Here is an 18,560-nt window from a genome sequence, read left to right as displayed (position 1 = left end):
AGAATTAGGTCATGAGATGCCTATATTCTCTTATTTAATCTAATGATACACAACTTTGAATCAAACGAGGCTTCCATTTTGGGGTCTGTCAGCATCTATTTTAAGTTTCGCAGTCAAAAACTGAACAGCTACTCCAAAACGAAAGCTTACCGTCTGATTTTTCCTGTGACTCATACACGCCACGTAGCCAGTACAAAATCTATACTCTGCAGCACGTCCGCTCTGTGTACGCGTTGCATACGTTACGCATTCAATATAGCCTTTAGATGCTGAATTGTAAATTTAAAATGAATAAATTATTAGAGTGTTTTTGACATGTGACAGCGAGAAAAGCAAAGGTGTAAATAATAAAATGAACGACGGCTGAATTCCATTTAGCTGTTTCAGTTTCAGAATTCTGATTTTGTGCATGACTCACTGAGGCAGCTGAATAAATGTCATTTAAAACTGTGCTTTCTCTACTGAAAAGACAAAATGTCTGTTGTAAAAACAGCTAAACCAGCTCGATTTTCTCTGCTGCACATCGTTGAACGGTCTATGCTAATTATGGAGGTGCCTGCTACATGTGTATGTTGCACTGTTTGTGTCCTGATTCGTCCTTTACACATTTGTTGAACTCTTTAAATGTGACTGGATGAATCCTTCTCTCCTGATGCGGTTCAAATGATCAGCTTCAGCATCTGCAGTAGAGTCACATCTGACCTTGCGTGCAGCTGAGCTTTATCGAAGCGCACAGCAATCCAAACACAGTTTATATGTTAATTTTGGGTCGGGGAGGAAAGCGTCTGCGGTACCTGTGTGTCCTGGGCCTCTGGTTGAGTGAAGCTGTGCGTGCAGGGCTGTGCTGGCTGCCCAGTCGGGCCGGGCTCGTCATGTAGTCGTTGGGCACCACCGGAGGCTTCACGGGCTCCAGTGTCTTGTAGGGAGTGTTACGGCTGCATTCAGACGGACAAAAGACAAGCAGAATTCATTCTTAATATCATGAAAAGTGAGAAAAAAATTAAAAATTGGCACCGTTTTCAATGCAAATAAGGTCAGCTGGTCCTGGTGGCTTAAATCTCAAAAGAGCAGCATTAAGGGTTATTTAATTTGGTTCACTATTCAGGACAGAGCCACTGGTGCTGGTTTGGCAAAAGAGCAGGCGCCTGTCCCCAGACCAAGAGAAACCAAGCAGGACCACATCTCTTACAAAGCATGACAAGCAGCCGGCTCTTACCCCAGGGTCCCACGACCAGCCATGGGGGGACTTGGAGGTTTCTGTGTGGGCGGGTTGGTCCTGGAAATGGTCCCACCTCGGCCTGCCGCATTGTTCCCATGTTGCTGGTGGAGCGAAGGCAAGTTAAAAATGGTGCTTCTGAATAATCTCATTAGCTGACACCAGTGTTTCCCGTGCCAATGAATATTAAAGCAGGGGACTCATTTAACCTGATGATGATGAAGCAAAACTTGGTCTGGTTTCAAATAAGCATCTTATCTTTAGTTATAACAGAGCACAGAAACACTGGCACAAGGGCTCTTCTGTCAAATATCAAGACACAGAATACGAGACAAACGGGGATGTGGAGGAGGGAAGAGAACTAAAAGCACCAGTAAGTTGATGACTTTTGTCTTATACTGTGTATGTAGATGGACTGTAACTAATTAACGTGGGTGAAGGGATATGAGACACAGAAATATGTGTTAATATAATAGCATATATTTTAATATAACGCCTCCAATCTCCTGGTATATTCTACATTTACTGCCACGTACATATTGAGTTAAAACGATGACATAAATGTGTTAGATTTGCACACCTGCTTCATACTTGCAAGTTGAATAATGACAGCTAGCTGGTGACCTTCTGAAATTACACACCACACCAGATGAATATATTCTATTGTGTGACAAACCTGTTTTGTCGGACTGCTATAAAACACCTTTGAATGGAATCAGGTTTGCTCCAACACAAAAAAACGTACTTTCATGATATCAAAATGTTCAATTCTTCTATGCGTTTGACAAATGATGGACCGTTCTAATGGGTTCATGGACACTCGACACTGTGTCTGTGATCAACATGTGGACAAAAAGAAGAGAAAGACAACCGTCTCTTACCTTGGCCTTAAGCCACTGAGTGCAAGCAGGCAGAAAGAGGAGACAGAAAACAAGACATGCTCATTGGTTAATGGTTACAAAAGTGGATCTATTTTTTCTAGTGATAGCGAGAGGAGAACGTCAGCATTATAGATGAACACTGAGGCTGAACAATGAATCGATTTCAAATGCAAATCACTATTTGAAACAAAGCAGTTTAGCAATTTAGGATAAACATGACACAGCACTTTGAACAAAGGCTTATTTTTTTTTATTATTACTACTTTATTTAACTTCATTATAAAATGTGCAGTACTTAGATGCTGCTATCTCTTATTTTATTTATTTAGCTTAACCAATTCTATTGTGATAAATGTTTTTTTCTCCTGTTCCATTTAAAAATTGTAATAAATACATGTTTGAAGCAGGTTATAACTTTTAAAAAAAACTCTGTAAGAAAAAAACAATGAGGTATTTTGCCCCAATTGTTCAGCTCCAATGAACACAACATCTAATTCTTTCATTTTTATACACAGCATAAAAAGTTAAGAGAATTGTGAAGGAAAAAGAAAGCAGTAAAGGGAGGAAAGGGGACAGCAAACAGGCTAATATAAGGAAATATGTTGCCTGCATGTCATAAATCACACTTGTTAGCATTTCAGGTTATGTTGCTATTAATTGAAGTGACCACAGTTTAACTGAGTAGACAACCAAGCGTCAGACACAGCAGTGAGAAGCTGAAAGTCTGTTAACTGCTGCTTCAGGCCCAGTCCCTTGTTTGATCAGTCTACCCAGCAACCACTATAAGCTTTGAATTAAAATTAGTGTTGTAGCTAGGCAAGAAGTGTTTAGTGTTTATTATATAGCTACGGTAAGTCTCCAGGAAGTTACCGTCATGTGTTGTGAAGTAAAGGAAACTCGATTGTGTGCATGTGTGAAAATCTAGCATGCTGTGTTAGAATCTGTTTATCACGCAGAATCTGTATATTATGAAACAACAAAGAAAAAGCGACAGTGAGTTTGTAACTCACGGTTATTTTTTTATGTTATTTTGTTGTTATGAGGACAGGTCCCACAGTGTTGTCTGTCTGTGACTCTATGTTGTTTTGTTATTTGCAAACAGGTCTCTCTTGAGAATGAGATCCTGTGTCTCAATGAGATTATCTGTATAAATAAAGGAAATAATAATAACAATATCGAGCCTATATTGCTGACAATATACTACATTGTAAGGCAAATTATCATTTGCTTTATCCATCCATCCATCATCTATATACCACTTAATCCTCACTGGGGTTGTGGGGGGCTGGAGTCTATCCCAGCTGACTCAGGGTGAAGGCAGGGGACACCCTGGACAGGTAACCAGTCCATCACAGGGCTACACTTAGAGACAGACAACCAAGCACACTCACATTCACACCTGCGGACAATTTAGAATCACTAATTAACCTCAGCAAGTTTTTGGACTGTGGGGGGAACCCTGAGAGAACCCACACTGCACGGGGAGGACATGCAAACTCCCCGCAGAAAGATCCCGGGTGTCCTCACCGGGACGCGAACTGGTGACCTTCTTGCTGCGAGGCAACGATGCTAACCAACGAGACACCTTGCAGCCCTTGTTTGCTTTATGTAGTAGTAAAATATTATTATTTCTCCATAACTGGTTTTATCACATTTAGCTGAGTAGTTTCATTAGTGATCAATTAATTAGTTAGGAGTATAAAACTTGGGCAAACCAAAGCCAAAATGTTGGAGGTGTCATTTTCAAATTGTGTGTTTTGTCTGTTGAACAAGGGGTACATCTATAGTGATATAAAACAGGGAAATAAAAGAACTAAAATGTATGAAATTGTCACATTTTGGAAGTTTGAGAATTTTTTTTCCTTGTTAAATTATTAAAATCAATAATCATTTATCAAATTCCACTGATACTGGCTGACTATAATCATGCAGTATTGTTGCATGTCCTGTCAAGACTCATCACCATAAGAGGAGCTTCACTGTAACGTCAGTCCCTCCCGTCTTTACTTAGACACCTGCGTGCATATAAACCCACACAAACACCCAGTTTTGCTTTTGCACAGTGAAGAGGAAAGAAATAACTTCCTTTTGCTCCACTTTGTAAACAAACATTTGAGAGTCAAAAGCCATAGAAAAGTGAAGCAACTGTACAAAGTGTTTATGAGCCTATTCTGTGTTTCTCACTGTCTAGACATGTGCTACAGACAGTAATCAGAATAAAAATCCCTTCAGCGTTTAAACACGTTAGAAATAATGAGCAGTCTCTGAGCTACATGTGGCTACGCTGACGTTTTAAGGGTCGGGGCAGTAAAGCGCAGTGAGGTCATAAATAACAGCAGACTGTTGAAGTAGCTGTAATGTGGCTGAAACTATGTCACCCCGGTAACTGCCAGAAATGCCAATAAAAGCTATTACGGCGGAAGGGTGAGCACAGTCATCCATACATGTGTGAATGGGTCTTTCCATGCTCGAGTCTCGACTTCCCATCTTTCCACGGGTGAGCTCCTCTGGATATGTGAATAAGAGGCAGAGGGGTGAAAACACGTCTTGTACGCTCGAGGGAATCCGCTGCAGCCCTCCAGGAAACAGGCTGCAAGGATGGAGTGCTAATAAGCTGCTAATATTGTTTCCCACGCAGCGTGAACACACCGTGGAGTTGTAAATGAACAAAAACAAATTGACAAACATGCCCACATGCATCAATATACCTCTAAGAAAACAGTAGATTGCAGTGTAGCGGCGGATGCAGTGGTGAGCATCAATCCTTCTGAATTATTCACAGATACGTGTGAGAGCGAGAAAGTGTACAGAAGGCGGTGAATATGGAATGTAATGCGCTGTTTTTACTGTTCAATCTAAATTCAAAAACGATGATCTCACCCTTCTTGACTAAAACGTATTGAAACAATAGTGCGGACTCACAGTATTAGTCATTTTACACAAGTTTGCTTCAGGATTTTTAGGCTGCAGCAGGATGAACTACTGTCTCCTCTGCAGGTACATGAGAAAAAGAATAAAGGCTGCACACATCTTTTTGCATCTGCACTCATCAGCACTGATTTCTGCAGAGATCCGTCATTTCCAGCCTCCACCAATGATGCCCAATTTGCATAGCGGGCCATGCCAAATCTGTCTCAGTGCGCGCCAGCCCTCAAAGGAGGAAACACTAGCTTTTGAATTTGAATCAGCGGATGTTTGAACATCAGCGGACAGCCACTATCTCAACAGAGACAGACCGGGGGTGAGGGACGCAGAGGCCAACTCAAACACACAACGCACTTAACTGTGTGTACACGCTCACACACAACCATAAACGCATGGCCTTGGAAAATAAAAAATAAAAAAGGAGAGGGGAGAGGAGAGGATGGATCATGGGGAGTGGGAATAAAAAATTGAAGAATGAGGCGGAAAAGGGTTGAAAGATTTTTTTTTTCCCCACAGGGGAAGTGATGGTGTAAGTAGCACTTGGCCAAGATGTCTCCGTCACACACACAAACACCCACGCTCCTAATGACTTCCAGCTTAGGAAGTAGTTACTTGGCATCAAAAACCTCTGACAAGAGAAGCTTTTGAGCTGTAGTCAGCTACCAACTTAGCATCTCAAGCTTGAACGGGCGGCTGTTACAGTTCTAGGTGTCTCAGTACTTAATTAACTAAAAGGCCGGCGTATTGATCGGCCTGCAGTGTGAGTGGCTGCGTGCGAATGAATTATGAAAGCACACGGTCAGCTTGTTCACATGAAAGTGCCAGGTGTGAACCTGACTAAGTATATGTTTGGCTGTCCAGCAAAATCGATTATCGCTGGAAAACAAGGCAGTGTATGAAAGTAATGACTCTAAATGCAACAGTCTGGTTGGGCTGAAGCTAAAACAGTGTGAAGGAGCTTTCTGAAAACCAGAATCAAACATGTCCCTGCCACATAAGTAAACAAATACTTCCTGATCTGAAGTCTGTTTTGTTTGACTTTAAAGGTTTTTAATTTGACACAAGACCCGAATCGTTCCTACCTTGACGCCGTGTCCCACATCGTCCAGCAGCGTGTAGTCGATGGGTTTTCGGATGTAGCGCACCGGCCGCTCCATGTTGCCCGGGGCGATGATCTTGTGGGTGCGAGAGGTGTTCTTATTTGTGGTCAGGATGCCAATTTCTCGACGGGCCACCTTCTCCTTATGAATGTCCACCGTCTGTAGGAGAGGCATATCAATCAATCAATCAATCAGTCACATATATAAAGACGTATAGGTTGGTGTGTGACAGGAGACACTCAGCTGTTTGTTTCACATAATTATTTGGCCATCATTGTAAATTCTCAAAATGTATGTACCTCAGCTAGACCCTGGCCTACTAAGCAGTGACATCACATTTCTAGTTATTTATTTGTTTTCTGAGCTGGGCCTCATTACCTGGTAATTCACTTGTTTCAGATTAAAAGCCTCCAAGCAGCTCAGGGAACATAATGCATTTCCCTTCCCTTCCCTAAAGGGATTTTTATTATGAAATATTTGCAAAATGTCAGATTTAAGCAGCATATAAACAGAGTAAAGTATAGCTGAACATTAGTATAAATAGTATATTTGTTCACAGGACTAACTCATTAGCATGCTAGCAGGTCTGCAAAGGTGTACTTAGGTACTTTAAACTAGTATCAGTATGCCGACATGCTCGTGTTAAGTAGATTAGGTTCATCATGTGTCACCATGCTAATCCTTTGCTAATGCTAACTGATGTGAAAGTGAACAGTTTTCCAGGTTTTTAATCAAAAGCAAGTTTATATATTTGTCTGAGAAATCTTCACCAATTTCAAAGACAAGTTATGTCGTAACCGAGGAGCCAGCTGGTGATTATATTTGTCAAAACAACACATGTTGGCTACTCTAAAATTCTAAATAGCTGCATGTATGGTTTGATCCGAACAGGTGATTTCTGCATGTCATCCTCCTTCTGACCTCATTTTTTAACATTCATTTTTATTTAATGCACTAACAAAGATGAAAATGCAAAAAAAAAAAAAAAAAGATCCATGTCATCCTGCTGGTGGTGACAGAGGAAAACTCAGAGGGTCAATGTGTGTGAAGCTTTTTGGCAATCCAGATATTTTGCTGGATAATTAACACCGACTCATCCTCTGGAGATCACAACCGTCTCTAGCAGTGGGTGAGTACAAGTATGGCATCATTATGTTGCTGTGGAAAATTGTTGTGGAAAATGATTGCAATGATGGAAATTCCTGTGACTGTAATGCGTTTACTTTTTGTTTTTCATTTTGTGTTTGAGTCTGGTCTTAACAGCGTCCATTTGAACAATATTATTTGAGACCAAGAGCTTGTTTGTCAGCTTGTATTGGAGAACTTGCAGAAACAATTGCTGTTCACAGGCACATTTTTTTGGCCTGTGCACAACAGGTCTATATTTAAAACTGGTCCACCATCTTCAGTTTGTTTGCCTGCTGGATACAGTGGACATTCGAAAGCTGAAGAACAAACATAAAAGAAACGAGTGGCTTTTGAATTTCACACAGTTCATTCTTCTGTTCTGCCCTATTAGCCTTCACCCTGAGGCCCGTTTGATGAAGCTCTACTTTAACCCCTCGCACTAGGACCAACTGAAAACACCGATGACCTCCATCTCCTCTGCGATTACAGTCATCATCACTCACAGCAGACGCCTGCGTGGACTGGTCTTCAATTTATGAATGATGGATGAAACTGGAACGAGGGAGTGATGCAGAGAGGGAGGAAGGGAGGGAGGTAAGGGAAAGCAGAGTGAAGTGCAGGAAGGAATGTGAGCGTGGTACTGTAACAGGGCTGGTGTAAAGTATATATAGACAGATTCTTGCCCTGGTGCAAGAGGATATATGTGTATAGACAAGATATATGTGTGAGTGCATGTTTTGTAAATACATGTAAGTTTGCCTGTGCGAGATCCACATAGCAACAAGGTCACCACTCATCATCTTATGCAGTCGACTTGACAGCTCCACTGCTGCGACCACCAGCCTGATAGGTGCTGTCAAGCTGACCCACAACTGTCGCTCCCTCTCTCGCTGTGTGTGACGTGAAGCCCGTGTGTGCTGCATGTGAGATATACAGTACATATGAAAGGAGAAAGAACATTCTAGGCTCTTTTTTTAGGAGAGGAAACTGAAGCGACACGCCCAGCTTCAGCTGGGAAGTAAGAAGAAAGACCCGCCTATTTCCTGCCAGTAATAGGGCGAGGAGAGGTGCAGGGCAGATTACAGAAAGTGAGAAACAAAACAGAAGGACAGAAAGAGGCACAGACAGAGAGGAAAACAAGAGGCAGAGACAAAAAACATGTGAAACTAGAAGCTGATGATTCTGGTGGTTATGATCAAAGAGAAATGGGAAAAGCAGGAATGTGGTGATGGGACCATATTACACTGAACACACATTGTACAGCAACCAACAATAGCTGCTCACTCTGTACGAACAAATCAGTCTTGAAAATGAGGGAAAACTGTCGCAACGATGCAACATGCAATGTGCACATACAAGCAATGACTGGACCCTGTCAGCTCGATTTCAGCATTTCCTCTGAATATTCCTGAAGGTGGCAACGTACGTGATAATCTTTGTGAAACGCTGAGGCATAATAGCTGTTACCTAATCACTGACGACAGACCTCTGTCTGCCCTTCCTGCGCTCCCTCAATCTCATTTTCTTTTGCAATCTCGTTACTCTAATAAACATCTGGCTGTCTGCTCAATCTCTGTAGTGTATTTTCGAGAACAGATGGTTTAGCTGTAATGTTCACAGCCGCGTCTATTCAGTAGTTTCAATCTGAAAAACTGAGCAAATGTTTATTCTCTGCAGAGCAGATGAACAAGTTGAAATGTTATTGGCAGGAGAAAAAAAAACGATGTAGTTTGCACCAATATTTCCCAGGCGTGTCCACAGATGTGTGATTTCAAAGCCCAGTGAGCTCAAATATGGCTTGATGGTAACAAGCAACAAGTAAATTCAAACAGTTCCTACTGTGCATACAATATTCATAACTGTGCCATAATAATCTTTAGAATTTGCACTGCAATGGGATGACAGGTCAATCCTGCACTTGAGACAATCTGACCAAATGGAATGGAGCTGAAAGAGGCGCAAGTAGGTCATGGAGTCGATGAAAGACTATTTCAGAGAACAAAATAAAGAAATGAATCAGAAAGCAAACTGGCAGTCTGCTGCAGTCTGCAGGGAAAATGGAAAAGAGTGGGAGAGACGCTTTATGTTTTGCATCGCAGCTGAATCAAAATGTCCATTTTGTCTACCATCGCCTGAATACACACACACACATATTTTTAGGCACAGCCATTCAATTCAAGTTGTGATTCAGAGGTGTGCTTTGATCAAACCTGCTGCTGTTTTGCATTTAGGTAGTAGCCTTTGTTGTAGAATTTTATCACAGCCTCCTCTGCTGTGGGCTTTTACATCACACTTGGATTTGGCAGCTACCTTCTCTCTCTAATCCCATTTTAACTCTTTCAAGTCAACTAAGCCAGAAAAATACTTGGCACATCCAAGCAAGTAAAAATTGTAATTCTTGGACATATATCTGCTAGAATAATGAACCAACACCAGAAGGAAACACCTGCATCAGGTGCATGTAAGAAGAAATGAACTTTTCTCTCGTTTTAAACTATTTAAAGCAAATTTTAATCAATCTGTGTTTGACATATTGACTCTGAGACAGACGATCTCAGTCACATTGGTAGTAGTTTTTGTATTTTCATGCATCCACATCTACTGGATCATCCTGAAGCAAAGAAATGAGCTTTGTAATAGCTTTGCACATCCTACTCTACCGGTGCAGCACCACTTATCACCTGAAACAAGGTGTTCATTACATATTCTGAAGTTTCGTACACAGATCTGAATGCAAAGTGATAATCCACTTTTTCATGGCAGATATTTTTCACAGGCAGAATGAAGAGTACAAACTTTGTGAACATTAGCTCACTGGCTTGGCTTTGCTGGTATAGACTCATCTGGAGCTGAGCCATCCTTAATGTTATTAGTTACACCTGTACATTCATCACTGTGAAAAAGAACTCTTTTAACCATCACAGACAGACTGAAGCTGATATATGTCTTTTCTTTGATACTCAGAGACAAATGCTCCCACCTCCCACAGCGAAGCGAGCCTACTGACTCAACAGTTTCTGTGCCGGGGTGCTGTTCCCTGCAGTTACCCAGGAGGGCTGTTAGGTCTGAAGCTGAAACATCAAGTGGGGGACATAAAGCACCACTAACCGTCTTTCAAGGATCAATAAAAGAGTTTCGTTGTTCATCATTAGACCGCACCTCGCTCCACTCCATCCTGCAATTTGCAGAGTAAAGCGGGAGCTGGAAACGCTAACCAGGCGAGAGTGCTGGCGTCAGGGTTTCACTTCATCCCTGACAGGCTTAATGAAGCACACAGGGAGGCCACGGGACATTCAGCGGCTGACAGGCAGGGTGGTGGCATGGAGCGCAGAGAGGGACAGCGAGAGGCAGAAAGGACTGCTGATGAAGCAACTGAAGAGGGGTTGTGGAGGTTTGGCAGCTCCAGTATGATCCATGCCCCCGCCATATCTGTCAGTCTTTACAGTGCATGAATGTGTCATTGTGCAGCTTGGTGTTATGATAGGGTGTGCACTTGAATGCGTTTAATCTGAGCAGAAAATTCTCAAACCTGCATCGTGATTCAACGTGTGATATAGAAGACATGAAACAGTTTGTGAACATGCTCACAAAGAAGGTGACTGATGTAAATCCATGAACAATTTTTGTATTTACATAAAACCAAAATGCAGTTTTTACTCTTGTATACTGATTTATTGGAAGTAAAAGGAATAAAAAGTGGCCTCCTGGTTACAGTTAGATTTATTAGTGGCAAACTTGTAAATTTTCAACTATTTTTACAATAAATTAATAATTTTTAGTAATTTCTCAGAAGAAAAAGTCAACATTTTTTGATTCCAGTTTCTTAAATTTGGATATTTTCTGGTTTCTTTTCTCCTTTTTGACAGTAAAGTAAATATTTAGATCTTGGCAACACAAGACATTTGTTATTTTGAACACTGGGAAACACTAATTGTCATTTTTTACCATTTTATAAACCCAAACAACCAATTGGAAAAATAATCAACACATTCCTCAACAATGAGAATAATTGGTAGTTGCTGTGCTAGTTATAGTTCAATCAGGAAATCTTTCTGCACCACAGAGCGTTTTTCCTGCCTGCCTGTCAGCAAATCACTGGGCGGCAGTAGAGGAGGTTGCACCAGCTGCCAGTTTTGAAGTAGTTTATCCGGCTTCATTAAAATTTTGCACTAGAGTTGTTGGATGGGAGCAGCAGGTTATCCAGCATTTCACAGGGAACCAATTGACTTTCTTAACTGGTGATTCAAATCATCAGCATTCAAGAAGAAGTCCTACTGCAGCATGTGTGATTGTGTGTCTGCTGTGGCGTGTACCTGGGAGATGTGGTTGATGGAGGACTCCATGCGTCGCAGTTGCGAGGCCTGGATGTCCAGCAGCTGCAGCACATTGTTTGCTAAGGCATTAATCTGGTAGGCCACGCTGGCCAGAGACTGGGTGGTGTAGGCTTTGGTCTCCTCCAGGGCCTTCTTCTTGTCTTGAGCCTGGCAACGACAGGAAGATAAAGCACAAGTCAGAAAAAAACATCAGTGGAAGGATGTGTGGGTGGAAGAAATGGACAAATTGGCAAAGGGAAGTAAGGTAGTTTAAAAAAAAAAAAAAAAAGAGTCAAGAGGAAATGCTGCACTCATTGTTATCAGCAGTGTGTGCTGAATGAGAGAGCAGCTTTCTACAGGGAACAATGTTTGACAGGAACTTTCTCTCTCTGGCTGTTTTCAAACTTGCTAAAGCCCTGTTCACATCTGAAGGCGAGCGAAGAGGGTTCTCTGTAAAGGGATGACTTTGTGGGAGACGACGCAGCCTTTGAAGTGGACAGCAATAACTTCTGAATAACTCGGGCAACATGGGACAGGTGCATGGTGGGAGTTGAGCCCAGAGAGCAGGAATGCCAAGACATTTTGTAGGATCCCAAACACCCGGCCGCGCAAACCATCTGTTTCTGGATGTCTTTAAATAGCAATGGGACTGAATGGACATATTTATAGTTTGGAAACAAAACAGGGGGTAATGCAGGCACACAAAGAAGAACTGTAACAGTGGATAGCCGGTCTTTTTTTAGGGAGCAGGAATACAAGTTACTGTCCATGTTAGTTATTCTAGTAATCTTCTTCTTCTTTTTTTAAAAATATATATATAAAATGTAAAAATTGACAAATACCTTATTTAAGTTTAAAAAAAAAAGGATGTCTTTGTTTTACCAAACGCCAAACAACATACATGTTTAAATTTTTACAATCATGAAATATAAGGAGTAAAACAAATCTTTGCATTTTAAAATCTAATTAAAAATTTCAATGCATACTGTAAAGGTCTTCAGCATTTAATCAATTACCAGTAATGGCCACTAATTAACTTCCATTACTGAACTGATAGGCTAACCATTTTACTTTTTTTTTTTTTTGCAAAGATGCAAAGATGAAGAAGATGATGCCAAACAAAATTTTGTTGTATTTCTTGTACGATGACAATGAAGCTTCTTCTTCTTCTTCTTCAGCTCTAGTTAGTGTAATAAATAATATTTAAAAACTGCTGAACTCGTCAGTGTATGACTTGATATATATGTACTGGCTAAAAAACGAATCTATAATAATTCATTGTATTTTTAGTTAGTTTATTTATAGTTAGTTATGAATAAGTAGAGTAAGATTCCGCTTATAGCTTTCTGATGAGTAAAAAGCTAGCGCTAGGAGGTGATTAGCATAGCTTAGCATAAAAAACTGGCAGCAAAACAAAACAGGCTCTCTCAAAAAAATGTTCAAAAGCAGGCCTACATACCAGCACCTCTAAAGCTCACTTATCAACACACTGTTAATCTTGTTTCTTGTTTAACTCGTACAAAAACAGGAATGCAAACATTTGGATTGCCTTTTGTCCTGCCAGGATCTTCGTGATAAAGGCACACCTGTGATTTAAGCACTAGTAGCTTGTGCTAGCAGAAGTTTCAAAAATCAAGCACAATGTTCTACTGTTTATTGTTCTTATCACATGTGTTCAGCTTTTCCTGAAGCTTAAGAGCTCAATAATTTGATTTAATACCAGCATGTTTGTTTAAAGTTGTAGCTTATGGTGTTAAAAAGTTGGCACAATTTTTGGGGAATGAGGGTTCTCTCATTATGTTGCAGAAATGATGTGCATTGAAATCTAATCAGACTATCTACTCCATATGGGGGTAGTATGTATATATTAATGTATTGTGTGTAAAGTCAGACTAACAGATGCCACCACGACCACAGAACGTCCCGTCACTATGCTGTAGTTTCACCCAAACCTCCGTGCTGGAAGAGGCCAACTGTGGCTGTTTCCAAGCTTTCTGCTCAGCTAAGCTAATCGTCTCTTGGCTTCATAGTCAATAGACAGGCAGGAGAGTTGTGATGCTTCATTTAACTGTCAATAACAGAGCAAACAGGCATTTTTTTTTTAATGTGGACCTGTTTCTTTAAAGCTTATAATTAGAGGTTGAGCGATTGTGTCCGAGCTGATTGAAAGATCCAATATTTAGCATTTTTTCTGGTTATCTGCATCGTTATTTTTGATTCCTTCTCAATATTTGTAGTTGCCACTCTGTAGGGTCGAGCGATGTCCCACCAGCAGCAGCATCTGATTGACTACACCCTGTCATCACTGAAGGATAAACATTGAGACGCTATTTTATTTAAACGCAACAGTAAACCAAGGCATTTCAACAAAGTCTTCTGTCAGAGTTTAAATTATTCTGAGGTTTGACACCAAAACTACTAATAATCCGTATCTGTACCCATTCATAATAACCGACGTTGACCTAGAGCTGTGTTTCAAGCTGCTCAGCCGCTATGATTATGTTGTGCCTACTCTGGAAACTCCAGAATCCCATAAATGCAGTTTAAGCGCCACGACGTCCACTATGATGCGCCAGCTGTTTCCAAACAACAATTTGTATTTGGCAGCAGGAGGCGACGAACCTGCACCACGACGGATCTGTACAACAAGAGCACCTGTGACCTGCCCACCTGCTACTTTGCAAAACCACCTGCAGCCATAATATCTGTTGCAGATGTCTGGTGGGACCTGCAGGTCGGCCCGTCCCGTGCACACCAACGACTACCAGAGAGTGGAAACACACTTAGTCAGCATAATCACAGAGACTGGAACACGTCCTCATGCCTCGGCTTGGAAAACGCTGACTTACGTATATTCCCGATGCATGTTCAGACTACCAAACTACCTCACAGAACAATTTGCACACCAGTATTTGACTAAACACAGTGCTTGGATTGGTACAAATTCATACATCCAGATGAAGCTCAGCTGACAGCTATATTAAAAACTGCACAATACATTGTAAGCAGCATAGATAAGGCGTGGAAAGGGATTTAAAGAGAGGTTAAAACTTGCAAAAGATTTAAACTAATAAAGAAAAGCCTGACAATATCCTGCCCAGGAAACCCCTGGTAATAATAACCTACATCTCCCTAATACACTTTGTTCACTCGCTACTGCTTTGAGATATTATATTTCACATTAAGCTTATAAAAGGCTTTTTGTAGGGGCTCCACTTGGAATTCCTTTTATGCTGAGCACCAGAGTCAATCTTAACAATGCGCTAAAATAGAGCAATTTCTGAAAGCCCTATCATCCTACCGAACAGCGGGGCCGGGCTGTTTTCCGCAAAGAGGAATTCTTGATGGCCCCCAAAGAGATTTCAGCCAGGGCCAAAGGGAAACTAACAAGATCTGACAAAAAAAGATGGATTTTTAACCATTGTACTCAAGCATGATAGACATTTTCTATCAAATGGTCAGAAATAACAGCAAAATTCATCGATTTCCGTCAAATACGGCAACACGGTCTCATTGTCTGGACTGTACACATGTGCACAGCGGAGTACAGTCACTCCTCAAACGCCCATTCTGAACCAGAAAAAGCCCTCAGCACTGATACTGGAATATCAAGAACCTCAGGAGTCATGAAAGAAACAGCTATGAGTCAGAGGGGTATCATGTGAGCTGAAGGGGGAATTCTGACAGCATGAGGGAAATATTAAGTAGAATCATGAGCTTCCATGTATCACCATATCCTACAAATATCGTATATTATAGAAGGAATGCAAACAGTTCATTTAATAATTGGTCAATTTACAAAACTGCCCATCAAACATGTTGATTTGTACATTGTGCTTTCCATATACAAACCACAAACTGGAGAAAAATCACAATAATTGTGAGAATTTCAAGATGGAGCATCTGTTCAAGAATAAATGTTCGGATTTTTTTTTTACATACCAATAGCAGCAAGAGCCCATCTGCAGCCCAAAAAACAGCGTTCACTGTGAGAGCTGCTATTTTAGTACACAAAGGCCTTAAGAAAGTTACCCACAAAGCTGAGTTCTGCTTTCATGACGCCTATTTTGCGGTTGACAGTTTGTCAGTTTTTTTGTTTTTTTTCCCCCAAACGGCTCATTACAAATATCTGATCTAAAAATAAAACTACATTTATTTTTTCCTCCATCATCACAGAGTCGATTTATATATCACGGCATGCATTTTGCTTCTGTATAGTTCTGCTATTCCAGTTGTGAGTGTATAAATGCGTTTTGTGTACTCGCACAGGATTATGTGGAACTATCCGACATAAAGACAACCAGTTATTACATCACGTCTATGAGAACAGTAGCTGGCAAAACAGACAAAAACGTGGTTTGATGGCTGGAAGCAAACGGCTCAAAGCAGACCTCTATTCAGAATACCTACAATTTTCCATGTCGAATTTCTACTGTGCACAATATGCATGAACTATACTGGCCTACATAACACTCTCATTACTCTCCGTTCCCTGTTGTGTTTGTCGAGTGTGTTTACATGCACGCAATATCCCAGCTAATGTTTTTGATGTCCCTAAAGAAATCATTATTCAGGAGAAGCCACATACATGCATCTTCATATTCCAGGCATGACTATCCTGCTGAAATAAATAAACACAGGATGCTAAATGTTGAAGCGGTGCAGCGCTCTCAAAATCAGCAGGAAAGGGGATGAAAATCAGAATGTAACTCTCCAAAATGGATTAGGAAAAGAACCTCAGCATTTATTTAAAGAAAAAAAATAGCTCTCAACCAAATTGTTTGAGTTTCTCAGTCATAAAAAAATGCTATGAGCAAGAGTCAACAAACATTTTATTCCAAATACATACTTTATGAGTCCTTTTTCTCAATTCCATCCTTTTTTCCTGCAGAAGGACTCAAAATTTACACAGCATGTTAAGGATTTGTTTTCCTGTTCAACTGGTGTGCGAAGCTTATCAATCACACATCAGATTTGAGAATATCTGTCGTCAATCTGCACCATCTTACGGCTTGGTTTTTCATTTCCTTCAGCCGTGACTGGTTCATATGAATTTTAATGCATCGAAGTTTAAAACAAAAGTCATTTTGCTGATTATCAGTCAGCAAAATATTTAGGAGACCACTACTTTCTATCCTAGAAAAGTCAAGCTATCATTCTGATGTTTAAAAAAATACTCCAAATCCCTGAAATGTAAAACATTTTAAAGTAAACAAGTAAAAGGCAGCATATAGGACACCCTCTAACACCCTCTAATAGTAGGTGAGTGTACCACCAGAGGCATGCCGTTTCCTCTCTATCTCACCACGCCAACTGAATTTCTCAGAAAGGAAGGTGGCGTCTGAGAGGCATCAAATAAATAAAAATGTGCTAATAGTACAACCTTGCACAATAATCTCATTTCCATACAGCTTTCCTCATACTGATTTGGGTTTGAAAGCATTGCAACACGAAGCTGCCTGTCAGCGTGAAGCGTGCATCCAAGCAGTCTAACCCACATTGCATTTCCAATGACAACCAAGGTAAAGTGATCTGATGTGCCATCAGGGGCCGAACTGTCGGCTTCTCTCGGCAGCACAGTCAAAAAATTACCACGCTGGAGCACAGTTTCTGGTTTGAGGCGGTCTGTCAAACGGACGATGCTGTTCACACCAGATCATTCAACCCACTGACAGTCTACGAGCTCACACTATCACCCACATTTACCGAACAGGAGAGGAGTGATGAGGTTTTTGTGTGAGAAACTCAGAAATCCCCAAAGATGTGTAAAAAAATATATATTTCAAGCATATAGGAAATGACACTAGACTCTCTTAAGTTAATTCCACACACATGATTAAAATGTACATAAAACTACAATTTGGAGGCACCGGTGCTTCTGCCTGCTTACACGGATTTAACATTCAGCCTGGATGAGCAGAAACAAGCCGGCACAGCAATCATGAACCTGCAGGATGCATTTGATTACAAGCAAATGATGCACAGGGATGCACTGGAGCCATGTTTCCAGCTCTGTAGACACATGATATCTGCATCACTGCACATTCACTGTCTTGTATTTTGCTCTTAAAGTCGAGCCAGTTAAGATGTACACCAGTGAGAAAAGCTCACGTATGAGAAACGCTTTAAATGGCTGATAATCGATGAAATGAGTCAATCGTTACAGTGAGTAAGCGTTTAATTGCACTTTTTAAATGTGTTTCCCCCCTGGTTTATTAACACCTAATAACACAGAGAAGCACGTACAGTTATGCTAGCTTTTATATTTTTACGCTGGTGGAAGGGCTTTGATTTAAATCGTGATTTCCAATCCCGCTGCATGGCCTTAAAGTGTGATGCCGGTGCGCGTGGAGTTAAAAAATACTAATAATCCGCGCGAGTATTTATTACAGAAAAGCGGGTTTCGGGTTGTGTTCTGTCACAGGTACCGACCACAGAATGCAGTCAGTGACAAACCACTTAGTCATAACAACGACACACCCTCCACAAGCCCCCAGCAGCTTCCAGCACACCGAGAGAAGCCGTTCAAACGTGAAGCCACAACCGACAAATATCACGAAACGCAGCCTCCCCCCCTCCTCATTGCTTGCCCCGGACACGGCCGGTTCAACGCACCGGGAGGAGCAGGCCACTCGGTGCGAGCTAGCGGTTTTTGAGGGTCGCTTTCGTTCCGACCAGCGCTTCCTGCCGCTGTGGTTTCACTCACTTCTACTACAAGGCACCGCAGACACGACGGAGATAACCGACAAATTCGGCGGATTTAACGGCCTTCGGGCGGCCTCTTACCTGAACATAATTGTTTTCACAGTATTCCGCCACCCGCGACAGGTTCTGGTAGCTTTCCACCAGCGCTCTTTTGCCGGCAGGGATTTCCTCCTCTAATAGCATTTGTAGCTCTGCCATCTTACATCCCTTTGCATTTCTCTCCTGTGTGTCCCTTTGAGCGAGGCGAGGCGAGGCGAGGCGGTGATGCTGCTCAGAAAGGGGCTCCCCCGCC

At 41.4% G+C, this 18,560-nt stretch overlaps 1 protein-coding gene across 2 annotated transcripts in view; it reads right to left on the bottom strand.

Moving 5' to 3' along the window:
* The window catches only part of LOC103354342 (abl interactor 1-like), a 27,774-nt gene extending 9,214 nt beyond the window's left edge, over nucleotides 1–18,560 (bottom strand). For both annotated transcript variants that reach the window (XM_008277670.1, XM_008277671.1), the window contains exons 1-5: nucleotides 18,350–18,560; nucleotides 11,564–11,731; nucleotides 6,105–6,281; nucleotides 1,217–1,320; nucleotides 795–935 (exon numbers count right to left, since the gene is read on the bottom strand). In XM_008277670.1, coding sequence (XP_008275892.1) covers nucleotides 795–935; nucleotides 1,217–1,320; nucleotides 6,105–6,281; nucleotides 11,564–11,731; nucleotides 18,350–18,466 — 707 coding nt within the window. In that variant the 5' untranslated portion in view covers nucleotides 18,467–18,560. The remainder of the gene's footprint in view (nucleotides 1–794; nucleotides 936–1,216; nucleotides 1,321–6,104; nucleotides 6,282–11,563; nucleotides 11,732–18,349) is intronic.

Source organism: Stegastes partitus, unplaced genomic scaffold (assembly GCF_000690725.1).
Source record: "Stegastes partitus isolate 25-593 unplaced genomic scaffold, Stegastes_partitus-1.0.2 Scaffold105, whole genome shotgun sequence".
In the NCBI taxonomy this organism is placed as follows: Eukaryota; Metazoa; Chordata; class Actinopteri; family Pomacentridae; genus Stegastes; species Stegastes partitus.
This window is presented reverse-complemented; position numbering and strand designations above follow the sequence as displayed.